This window comes from Aulonocara sp. 'chitande type north' Nkhata Bay, linkage group LG2 (assembly GCF_057382095.1).
Source record: "Aulonocara sp. 'chitande type north' Nkhata Bay isolate Kocher_YH1m ecotype deep benthic linkage group LG2, A_spYH_male_GT1.1, whole genome shotgun sequence".
NCBI lineage: Eukaryota > Metazoa > Chordata > Actinopteri > Cichliformes > Cichlidae > Aulonocara > Aulonocara sp. 'chitande type north' Nkhata Bay.
The window spans coordinates 34951718-34964305 of NC_141345.1; the positions used below are offsets into that span (position 1 = coordinate 34951718).

The following is a 12588-nucleotide window of genomic DNA, read 5'->3' on the forward strand; positions in this document are numbered from 1 at the left end:
AGGCATTAGGTCATTGTAATCTTTGATTTGTGTGACATTAACTCAATATAATCGTTTATATTACTGCAATTTTGCCCTAAATAAGGTGAAAATCATAGACAGCAATTAGGAAAATATACACAATGTTTACAAAGGTTGAATGTGTTATAATTAGGTACCATGATTTTAGAAAATATAAGCTAATAGCATAAGAATCACCATGTGATTATGATGCATTTCACTCATAGCTTACCTGGTGTTCAAATGTCCAACAGGCATAATCTTAAATAGGTATTTACAGGTTTTCAGCAATTTTAGTTAGAAGTTGGACAAACAGCTTCAACAACAATTGACCATCAGCGAAAAGGTGAAGTTACCTTTATTATAAGCAGTGAGGACATATATTATCCATTAATGACTCTGGGAGTAGGACAGAGCTAATATAAGCTAAATTAGCCTTTAGCTTCACCAGCAGTCACAAGGTTTTCAAAGTAATAAATATAGTTATCTAATAAACCTTAATGAAATATGGCTGTAAAAACGAACTATATATAGAAGATATGCAGCAACAATTCTAATACGCATGTGTAAATAAGAGTTAGAAGACCGTTTAGCTAAATCTGCTAATTCATAAAGGTAATTTAGCAAAGAACGTTAGCTAAATTAGCTCATTAACTCCTCACCTAATCTTGTTTTCCTGCAGGTTTTGAAATGGCTTCCTGGGTTTGCTGCAATTCCTGCTTTCTTCCTCAAAGTGCCGACCGCAAACTGGCGGTCACAAGCTGTGGCCATGTCATCTGTAGTGGTTGTTATCAGAGAGGTTATCAGAGAGGTACATAAACAGTTTTGTTGCAAACACAGTCAAAACAATCACTGTTTGGAATACCTGCATATATTTAAGCACCAAGTCTACAGCCTTCCTACTCCCCAGCAAATGAAAGTATGATTAGACAGGGACATCTGTTGGGCTCTAAGTGATATTGCAGAGCTGATTATTTATTTTTTGCACTGAGTGTTGCATGTTTCTAAGTTGTCTCTAAAGGAAAGGATCTCCCTAGGGGTCTATGTTTAAAATAGATTAAATATCAGTGTTAGAGATTGTTATATTATAAAGAAAACCAGTGATTCTCTGTGATTATATGTTTCATTCAAAAATTGAGAGTGAAATTACACCATTCACCAATGGATGGTACTCCTGGAGGTCCTTTAATCACTATTCATTAGCCCTGGAGTTGTTCATGATTGGTCTCACCTTAATCAGACTATTGACTTTGTTTGTCTCCCGTGGTTAGACAAACCCATTTAACTGATTTTGTTTCACAGACAGAAACCCTTGATGTCAATTTTCAGTCCTTCCATGTCTTCCTATCCTTGCGAGCCAGCATTATATTCTTGACTTTGTAATTTTGGTTTAAATATAATCTTTCTTTCAGGCCAACCAGGCAGCTGTTATATCTGCAACGCTAAATGCCAACTGTCACCACTGTCTGACAAAGTAAGCACTCTTTTCTCATGAAATTCCCAGGTAACTGTGGGTGTTGGGGTGGGATAGCCACATTAATAATCAGACTGTTAAAAGTTGAATATTCTGCTGTCATTAGAGTTATGTTAAATGTGCTCGTTTCAGAGCAGCCCTGGTGTGAAGGCCCTTTTCTCAAACATCAAGGTGGTGGCAGCCAAGCACTTAACGGAAATCAGCCAAGTTCAGTCATTTTCTTGCTTCATATAAACACCTATAATCCGATTGTATATCTCCAGTGACCTGTAAACAATTGTGCTGTATAGCATTTAAATATATCCAAAAGATGGAGATTTAAATGCAATAGTGTAATGCAGAACTTGCAAAAACAGCACTTATTCTGCATTTTCCCAGGTTATAAAGTACCAGGAAAAACATCAAAAGAGGCTCTTCACTCACTACGAGCAAAGGGTGATATTTTTCTTATTATTTCTTTGCCTTAAAATTGTATTTTTCAATCAGTCTGCAACATTTAACTCATCTACCACACTGGCTGTCTAGCTCTGAAGACAACAGTAACTGAAACAGATGCTTATGCCACCTAGTGTACCAAACTCATCAATTAATCACTTGCAGAATGAAAAGCTGGAGGAGGCAGTAGTGAGGATGAAGCAAGAAATGCAGCAGATGACAAAGTAAGTTAAATTAGATTTGAAATAAGCTGCAGTTTGTGAAAAGATGGAAGGGTTTCTTATTTATTTTTCCAATTAACAGGAAGCTGAATGAACAGAGTGCCTACATTGCTAAGCTGGAAAATGCACTAAAGCTTCAGAGGTACAACACTGAATAGATAGTTAACCCAATGTGTAATTGTCAGTTTCTGCCTGCTAAAGCCAGTTATTGCTCCCCTAATTCTTATTTTATGTTTTATTTTGATTAACAAATGTCTGGCTAAATTCCCTGTGCTGTAGATTTGAATACCATTTTTTAGGGTTTTGCATCAATAATAATGATGTTAAGGTAAAATAAAATTTAAAAAGTAGTAAATAATGATTAGTGGAGGCAGTTAAAAGCCTGTGATTAAAGACTTTTACAACCAACTGGTTGTTCTTCCGCACCGTTCACTAGGTGTCACTCCTGGCACATCTATGGTTCAACTATAGTAATGCTTTAGTGTTTCCATGGGCATGTTGAAATGAATTCAGCAATAAAAATACAGACTTCTAGTCTGTGTAGAATAATCTATAAAAGTACTACAGCTCCATTCATCTCTTATGTCTTAATCCACTCTGATTTCATGCAGAAACGCCATCATCTGCTATCTTGGTGTAGGTTTCAGCAGGTGCGCTTTGTGTAAGTGATTAACATTATTTATTACTCCTGTTACTCAGTACCAAAGCTTCATCTGGGCACCATATGAGCCATAGTTCCCAAACCCCACATGGACATAAACCAGGTAAACTATCTCTTATTGTATTGGCAACTGTAATGATCTGTTTTTTGATGACGCCTGACAAACTATGCAGACATACTGTGTACCATTAACAATTTTTATTACTAATTCTGTCCTATGCAAGAATTGTATATGTGCACTCACTGTCCACTTCACAGATATACCTGTTCAACTGCTTGTTAACATTAATATCTACTCAGCTAGTCATGTAGCAGCAATTCAGTGCATTTAGTCATGTACACGTGGACGGGACAACCTGATGTTCAAATTGAGCATCAGAATGCGGAAGAAAATTGATTTAAATGACTTTGAACGTGGCGTGGTTGTTGGTGTCAGATGGGTAAAGAAAATATCCAGTGAGAGGGAGTTCTCTATTGCTGATAGCTGAGGTCAGAGGATAAGACTGCTGTGAGCTGATAGGAGGGCAGCAAAAGAACATCTCTGAATGGATAACACATTTGACCTTAAACACCACACTCCACTCCTGTCAGTTAAGAATAGGAGGGTGAGTTTACAGCTCCCATGGGCTCACCAAAACTGGACAATACTAGTGGTAGGGGTCAAAATTTCTCATAAATAAGCAGGGATCTACCCTTCCATGTGTCAACAGTTCAGGCTGGCGGTGGTGTGATGGTCCGGGGGGGATTTCTTGGTATATTTTGAACAGAATACAATGCCTTTTATTGTCACTATACACATGTACAGTGAGATACAAAGTGTCTTTATTCAGTGCAGACACGTGGGAAAAGAAAGGGGGGTGGGGTACACAGTTCTGTAGCACTACAGTATGTACATATGAACAGTATCCACAAGTAAGAACTCTGCAAATATACAAACTGGGGGAAAAATAGTGTTATATATTTACAGTGTGGGTTATAGCCCGTAAATTAAGTATTGCACAGAGGTGATGGTAGTTGTGTAGTCTGTGTATAGAGGGAAGTCTTTGGATTGGGGAGTGGAACTGTGTTGTATGAGTGAGTTCAGGGTGGCCGCTTAATGCCAATTGTTTAAACACCACAGTCTGCCTGAGGATTGTTGATATTATTGATGTCCAGCACAATAATGTGCCATGCACAAAACTCAAACCGATTTCTTTAACATGAGTTTACTGTAAATTGGCTCCACAATCACCAGATCTCAATCCAGCAGTGCGCCTCTTGAATGTAATGGAATAAGAGAGTTTCACGGATCTGCAGATAACAAATCTACAACAACTGTGTGATGTCGTCATTTCATTATGAATCAAAATCTCTTAGGAATGTTTCCAGCACCCTGTTGAATGTGTGTTATGAAGAATTAAGGCAGTTCTGAAGGCAAAAGAGGGTCCAATCATTAACAGCATGGTGTACCTAACAAAGTGACTTTTTTAGTTATTATACAACACATGGTTTGTTTATTTTATACACTTTGTTAATGCTACAGTCAATGAAGCAGATAAAACATCTGTTATTATAATTAATTATAATAAAAGATTATATTTATTTAAATCTATGAGTGCTTGTTGCAAAAAAAAACCATGCACAAAGACCAGAAACTTTTGTAACCTTATTACTTTTAGACTGTAAAACAACCATCTAAGTGGTTCATTTTATGAATAACTAAATAATGTCTGTCACTAAGCATACAGCATGTTTTAAGTTACTTTAAATTTTGCTCCTTCTTTTTCGTCTAAGTCTTACAGATACCATATAACTCCTCTGTGTCCCTCTCACGACACTCTTCAGCTACTAATGTGTGAGTATAGTCTCTGTCTACTATTTCACAATTTTCCTTAATAGCGCTGACCTTCTCCTTCTGCTCATTTTTGATTAATACTCTCTTCATTCTATCTCATGCTGCTAATTTTTCTTCTTTGGCCTATATTATTCTCTTACTATACCTCAGGCTTCAGAGAGAGAGAGAAAGTAGGAGGTAGTTCACAGCACAAACATGTTATATCCTGGCTTCACTACTGATGTCTTATGTTAGCTTTCGTTGCCGTGAGCTTTGCCCTGCCCTGCGGCTATCCACACACCTGAATAAGCTGATCTTTGCTTGGGTTTAATCAGGAAAACGTACTGGGTTTCCTACACAGTACTGACACAGGACTGATTGAGTGTCAGAATTTAATAGTATTATTGTTATTTTATCCACTGAGACACTGGCTTTAAAAGATGGAGAGCGGATATAAATGTCATTTCCTGCAGGGTCGATTCAGCCGCTGGCACTTTAGTCGCTGATAGATGTCTTTCTGCTTTGCTGGGTGGCAACGCGGGTGAAGTGGTGCCATTATAATATAAATTTGGTCTCAAATTATTTTGATCTTGCTTAAAGTATCACAGAGTGAATGATTTATATTTTGAAAATCCCCCAACTCAAATAATCTGTGTTTTCTCTCACAAGTACAGTAAACTACACACAAGAGTCATGATTTTGGTAAAAATAAAATGTGAATGATATAATTTTTGAAGTTCATTTACAGTTTTTCTTCTACAGTTTAGTGTAGAATTAATAAAGGATTTAATAAATTATCTAAAACTGTTTAAAATGCGTATAGAACATAGAAGGTCAGATTTATTTCACTACATTATACCATGTTTTCTTGTATTCATTTGTACATGAATTTTTGCAAAATTTCTGCAACGTCCACTGTTCACTAAGGATGTGTCAGTGTTTTACTATTGAAAAAATAAATACTAATGTAACTTTAAATGTTGTCCTATTAAAGAAAAATCGAAAGCATTCAGGTATCGGTGCACTGTTAAAAACACTGAAGCCAACAGAACTAATGAAGTGTGCCTTCCTGTCTGGCAGCACTGAAAACATGGAGGTGGATCAAAGGAGCCTGTTCTGGAAAGTAAGTCCCAGTTACTTCGCTCGCTGTCTATCATTGTTATGAATGAGATTCTGTCGAGATTACACAGCATCCTGACATTGACTTTAAGGCTTTGGTATATTATGATGGAAAGTATTAAGCAAATAAAACATTGTGATTTGTGCTGTTTCTCTGTGAATCTGTCTTTCAGCCTAACTCTGGCTCATTTATCAGAGCTTCACAAGATGGATGGACTGGTATGTGCTTTCTACTGCCTGTTATGCAGCTACTGGTTTTGGTTTTAACTAATGGAAGAGGTGTCATCTGTGTCAGATATTTCCATTTGCTGGAAATGCTGTCATTGTACACTTGTGTTTATTGCTATTTTGAGACTTAGAAACTGATGATTTGACCACCTATAGTAAATAAATCAATAGAGATAAATAAGGTGACAGTCCTTTAGTTGCTCTTCCTTTATCACTTTAGACATTGTAGATATCTACTATACCTACATAGCAGTTTAGTTCAGGACATACGCTAATATACAAGAGGATCATTTTGTAACCATCAGTGGATTGATTATGCTATTAAAAATACTTTTTACAGAAGATTTGATTGATGGTTACTGCAAGATAAGGATGAGCTGTGTCATTAATTATAGACCTAACTGCTGCAGAGGCGTGTGTACAAGCTTTAGGTGTTTTGCCTGGTTTGTTGGTAGCAACATCTGTGCAAGTTTGATGCAAATTACTCTGGAAGATGACTCACCTGTTTATCATGCCATCTCTGATGGTTTTCCAAATGAAAGCTCGTGAGGTGGAACAAGAGACACATAAGCCTATAATGACCCAGGAATTTTTTTAATCATTGTGAGCCATTTTTATCTGACTTGTGTTAAGGATTAACCATGGTTTTATCTTGTGTGATGTGCAGGCACCATGCCTCACAGATCGTCCAACCCAAACATGTCAGCCAGTCACGCCGCATGCTCAGCCACAGTGAGGTAACAAGTTTAATTCATTAAATACATCAAAACAATATCATAGGCAGCATGGTGATGTAGTGATTAGCGGTGTTATCTCACAGCAAGCAGGCTAGTGGTTGGAATCTCCGGTGTGGCTGGGGCCACTGTTCTGTGTAGATTTTATATCCTGTGAGCCTTTCTGATGTTTTTTTCACTGATTAGTTTTGTTTTTTGTGTATTCGTTTGGGAAAGAAAAGTCTGATAATCTTCTGCTAGTTTAAAAAACACTTCAAAACGTCTCAGGTTTTCCTACGTTTATTGCTGGTGCTGATCATTTGTGTGCTTTTCATTTTGTAGAACAGTTCATTTGTTTCAAGAAAAACATGCGGTGTCATGACTGTGTGAGCTATTTATTTGTGGACACAATTTCAGAACACACAAAACGGCAGGAGTAAACTCAAAATGAGCATTTAATTCTCATAGTCTAAAAATACACAGGAACAAACAGATAAGCCAGCGAATGAACAACTCTAAGGATTACTAGGAGATACAGCGTCACTGTCAAACTCAGAGTGCCGAGGTACTGTGGAGAGCTACACACAGCTATGAGGGATAATGAATAAACAGAGACAGAGACAATATATATAGAAACAACAGATAACGAGGGGAGCGGTAACAGGTGAGTATAGAGCTGAAACCAACTCAAACATGGGTCATCCAGAAGAAACTTTAACTCAAAACGCAGAGAACATGTAGAAATCTCACTACTGTGAAATTTGTGTTGATTCTGCCCCACATAAAACACAACAAGAAAACTGCATCAATGAGAGCGTAAAAAAAGAGAAGGTTACATTTAATGACATGTAGTGTATCCAATTATGCCTCGTTGTTGTTACAGTAGATTAACAGTTTGCCTCTCTTATCGTCTCCCAGGCGTTTTCAAGGAGGACCTTTTACCCCAGACGTGTCATTCGGCCAGAGTTCTGGATGGAAGTCTCCAATCTTTAGACCACCGTCCTCCTCCAGGCACTCCATGTCCTAACTGGTCTACCACCTCCTTAATAAACACACACGAAAACTGTCATGAGGTCTCTAGATGAAGTACGCCTAGCTAAAATGAGTCACCACCCGGTTTATATGTTGGTTTCACTCACACACCTGTGAATTCACAGACACAATTAAATGTATTTAGCTTAAAGCCAAGATTTGTTCTTATGTACATTGATTACAAACCTAAAATTTAAGTTTGGTAAATTGTGTTCAATCTACAAATTCAATAAACAGATGATAAGATAACACTGCGGCTTGTTGCTGATTGAAATGGTTTCAATGTTTTCTATTTTTGACAGAGTTTTAGCTCACACCAAACTTTGGCGTTCTGGTGAAATCTGGTACACTTTTATATTAATGACTGGTTTGTAGTCAAAGGTCAGAATATTCAGGCCAAATTACTTTGAGTAATCCAGTGGAGAAAGGCCTCAGCCCACAAAGTCTTACAAGCTTTTAGCTAAAGGCACAATCTGACATGACGTTTTCTTTGCCCGCTGGATTTAACATTGGAAACACAAACCTCATATCTGTTACAAAGCAAATGCAAGTGAAGGCGAAGAAAAGTGTAGCCGCGTAGAAACACGATATCACCTGAAGTCATCTCAGCACGGAAAAGCTTACGCAGTGAAGCGGGTGGCGAGGACGCTTGATGTGTTCAGACAGGTCAATTCTGTCTTTGAAAAGCTGTGTTTTCACCTCTATTGTTCCCGGCTGTCAGGGTGGAGAATGGTGTCTATTCAGGAGGGCTCAGGTGGGACTGTGTGTGTGTGTTCTGGGTCTGTGCACGCTATGTTCAGGCACTTGCATTTGGGTGTGTGCTCGTTTGTAAAGTAAGAGAATTGTAGGCCTGATCCTCTTCTTCGCTTCAGTGGGATTTGAAGACGTTTCCTGTTTTTTAAGGTCCACTTAGAGGGAAATGGCTCCCCAGGGCATGTTCAGCTGTCGTGGTGTCACACATTGACAGCTACAAGACTAAATCAAAATAATCACTACCTTATGGGCGCACACAAATAAACACACACAAAAACCAGGTGAACTCTTGTGCTATTAAGCTCAAGAAACTTCAATAAGTGTTATACTGTTTAATGTGTGTAAGTTTATTACAATTTTTCTATAATTTCTTTTTCTCTCTCTCTTGGTCTCTCTTTGACTTTCTCTGTTGCACTCACACACACCTCTGCATGGCTCCAGGCTGTACAAATGAGCTGTGCCACTTCAGAGAGCTAAAGAAAACTATTCTGATGTCAGTGGTAATTATTCAGCAGCATGTTCCCACAGCTTGTCCACCCCTCCCTCTCTCAGTCTCTCTATCTTCACTCTCCTGTTTGTGTGTGTGTGTGTGTGTGTGTGTGTGTGTGTGTGTGTGTGTGTGTGTGTGTGTGTGTGTGAGAGAAGGAAAAAGCTTCTCACTTGATCTGATCCAGACTTTGTCACTCAGTATTTCAGTCTTATAACTTTGGTGTGGTAAGTGTAATCCCCTGTAGGCAAGACAAGACATGAACTAAATGATTTCACATTTGAATTATTTGTCTTAGTGAGGTGCAGAGAACTTGCTTCTATATAAAGTCGAATCACTTTTAGTGTCGAAGATGTAATTTGAAAAGCAAAGAAATGTAATGAAAGTGTTTGAGTGAACAAGTATTGACAAAGTTTTATCATTCAAATTTTGCATTTACTTTTATAGATCATAAATGATTTACCTCATATACTGTTTACTGTTTAAGAGCAGTGCAACCCCTGCGGTGGTTTCATCTGCGCTTGTCATGTTACACCTCAGTGCAGTGCTTTCCATACTGTTGATCGCAATATTTGACTACAGAGATGAGAACACACTTTTGGTTTTAAAGACGATATGCTACACCGGTTGAAACTGTATTTATTTGTTAGCTTGTAATTTTTTCATGCATACTCAATCATCCAGGTAAGAAAATCCCAAAAAGTGAACAGAATCAACTTTTTGAAATGTAAACAAAGTGGGTTTTTGTGGGTTTTTCTGCACTTTCTTGCCCAGTCACGGAGTTCCACAGGGTTTGGTGCTGGGACCAATATGTTTCATGTTTTTATACTTCCTTTATGCAGTATTAGTAGAAAACCCTGCATACATTTTAATTGTTATGCAAATGACACTCAGTTCTACAAAATTTATGTGAAGTCAGATGACACAAGTTAATCAATACTACAGGCATGTTACAAAGGTGTTAAGCCTGGATGATCTGTAACTTGTTACTTCTAGATTCAGAAAAAACATATTGTACTCGGCCCCTAAAGCTTTCTCTTGGCCTCCAGTAACACTATGAGGAATATTGGAGTCATTTTCAAGCAAGCTATGTCATTGAATGAACACATTAAACAAATATGTAGTACTGCTTTCCTTTATCTGCACAATATGTCTAAAATTGGAAAAAAAAAAAATCATATCTCAGAGTGATGCAGAAAAATTAGTTCATGCAACTCATTCTAGGCTCAACTATTATATTTCCTTATTATGGAGCTGCTCTAAAAGCTCCCTAAAAGGCATTCAGCTAATCCAAACTGCTGAAGTAAAACTAGAACTGAAGATCAGATATCTTACTTATTCATTTCTCTTTATTGGCTCTGTCTTAAATACAGAATTTAATTTAAACTCCTCCTTCTCACATACAGTCATGAATGATTATGCCTTATCATATCTTGGACCTTTTAGTAGGATATCAAACCAACAGAGCATTTCACTGTCAGGCTGGAGAGGCTTCAGCTTTCTGGCCGCTCCCCTGTGGATCCAACCAGTTTGCATTTAGGAGACAGATAGCCTCCCTATTAGTTACACATAAACTCCCCTTTCTCCCCCCTTTTTAAAGCATATAGTTTAAAGTATTTAGTTTATAGTTGGATCAAGTGACCCTGAACCACCCCTAAAGGCTCAGGATGCTGGGGGTCTCCCCATGATATACTGAACGTTTCTTCACTTCCTTGCGTTTACATGCTTTTGCTGCATATCATTAGCTTTTGTCTATGGCTGTATTTGTCCCCCTGCATCCTCCAGCCAATCATACAGTCATACAGATGGCTGCTCCTCCCTCTGCCCTGAACCACCCTGAAGGTTTCTTTCAATTAAAAAGGGAGTTCTTCCTTCCACTGTTTCGTCATGTGATAAAGATGAGATATGCTTTTATTGTAACATAATGTTTAATAGGTAAATTGCAAGTGACCACCCTGATGGGTTTACTGTTTGATAGCCAAAGCTTCTTCCTCAGACTTCTGATAATTACAGAGCACCATCCTTAATATGCATAATTCATATACGACAGCACAAGTGACATATCTCACTTGTTGCAAATTGCCATCACTTGAATAGCGAGAGAGCAAAAAAACCCAACCAAACAAATAAATTTAAAATATACATAAACCTATAAAACATGGACACAATAGACAATGTTTTTAAAATTGATATCCTTACTTTATGTCCTTACTATTTGAGGTCTATATATTATTATAGGGAATGAGAAAGTATCAGCAATGTCAACATTAGAGAAAAGAATTAGGGTACTAAGCCACAAATCCATGTCCCTTTTTTTTAAGGCCTTTAGGTACTAAGGTATCGAGGGTTTAAGGCAGATACATTTTACATCTTCACTTTTTTGATTTGAAAAACGAATCTAATCTGTTTTCATGTATACGACATCTTTTTTGATTCACAGCCACCATTTTAGCAATGCTATTGCCTAGCTTGACAAATCAAGTCGAAAAAGTCAGAAAATAATGGTGTGAGTCATTTGTTCTATACTGTAGTTCACTGCATAGCATGTGGAGCAGGTTGATGAATAATCAACAAAGCTGAACGCAAAGATTTCTTCCAACAACCTGCAGAGCTGAATTTCATTCAGTAAACAGTGGACTTGACATTAAATTGATCTGCCTTTAGATGGGGCTATAGTCCACCGCTGCCTTTTATATAGCTTGATGGCTCCACTATGCATTCCTTTGCTGAGTGTGAAGGTCTGTGGACCACAGCTGCCACAGATAGGGATCTGCAGGATGAGGAAGGGACGCTCAAGAGGTCACTTGCACACAAATACTCACACAACCATGCAAACACACACGAATGCAATCGTGCTTCCATCAGTTTAGACGGCATTAAACTGACTTATGTGCATTTCCTCAGGACATACCCAAACCACAACCTGCCTTACACTAATGATATATGTTATAAAGGGATATTATCCCCTTCAGTGTGACTGTATAGATGGTTTTATGCCCCCAAAACATGAGTAATTCAAGTATGCACACACTCACATGCACGTACATCTATTCACAACTGCTTCTTTTGTAGAGGTTAAAGAGGATGAGACTGAGGAACTGTTGCACATGCACATACAAACACACACCCACAGGAACTCCTGTGGCATTTTGGCGGAAGAGAGCTGAATGGGGGGCTTATGAGGGAGCGAGAAACAGGTGAGGACTGGTGACCGAGTCCACTCATGTATTCTTCAACATACACATACATGCAGGCATCCCACACGTGAAGTCGGCTGTTGCCTTTGGAAAGGGGCCTCCTTCAACTGCTCTATGTATGTTTAAGTGATGTCAGCACAACTACGGAAAGATTCCTTTCCTGTCGTACACACAAACACAGACTCAGACACACAAATTTTCACACCAGCACACACTATCTTGCTTTGCCATTTGACTGCTCTTTTAAAAATACACACACATGCACGCTAGTGCCCTAACTGTTAGTTTCTTCCCTTTTTACTCTCCATGAACACACATGCAGACACAAACTTGGCAGGATGTGAAGGCAGAAAAAGGGGCCGAAAGACAACACTGAGATTAGGAGGCTTTTGTCACGGCTCTGTGGCAGACTTTAAAGACCTTGGCTCCCTTCCCCTCGGCCAGATTTCTTTCTT

At 38.4% G+C, this 12588-nt stretch overlaps 1 protein-coding gene across 3 annotated transcripts; it reads left to right on the forward strand.

Annotated features, from left to right (window-relative positions):
• Positions 1 to 201: 201 nt before the first annotated feature.
• rnf212 (ring finger protein 212) lies at positions 202 to 7928 on the forward strand. Of its 3 annotated transcripts, none has more exons than XM_086260396.1 (13): positions 202 to 346; positions 683 to 811; positions 1413 to 1474; positions 1607 to 1681; positions 1853 to 1909; positions 2075 to 2133; positions 2213 to 2272; positions 2830 to 2894; positions 4565 to 4625; positions 5685 to 5727; positions 5897 to 5942; positions 6619 to 6688; positions 7583 to 7928. In XM_086260396.1, the coding sequence occupies exons 2-13, from the start codon at positions 691 to 693 to the stop codon at positions 7689 to 7691; spliced, it is 828 nt and encodes a 275-aa protein (XP_086116522.1). In that variant the 5' UTR covers positions 202 to 346; positions 683 to 690; the 3' UTR covers positions 7692 to 7928. The 3 variants fall into 3 exon arrangements, with proteins under 3 accessions (XP_086116522.1, XP_086116534.1, XP_086116527.1); XM_086260401.1 differs by lacking the exon at positions 202 to 346 and adding an exon at positions 500 to 615; XM_086260408.1 differs by lacking the exon at positions 6619 to 6688.
• The last annotated feature ends 4660 nt before the right edge of the window (positions 7929 to 12588 follow it).

What these genes read in the sequence shown, in the direction of transcription:
- rnf212 (XM_086260396.1), top strand. Translation starts at nt 691, where the DNA reads ATGGCTTCCTGGGTTTGCTGCAATTCCTGCTTTCTTCCTCAAAGTGCC. An exon ending in ACTTAACGGAAATCAGCCAA is followed by an intron (nt 1,682 to 1,852) that starts GTTCAGTCATTT and finishes GCATTTTCCCAG; the next exon opens with GTTATAAAGTACCAGGAAAA. An exon ending in AAAGGAGCCTGTTCTGGAAA is followed by an intron (nt 5,728 to 5,896) that starts GTAAGTCCCAGT and finishes TCTGTCTTTCAG; the next exon opens with CCTAACTCTGGCTCATTTAT.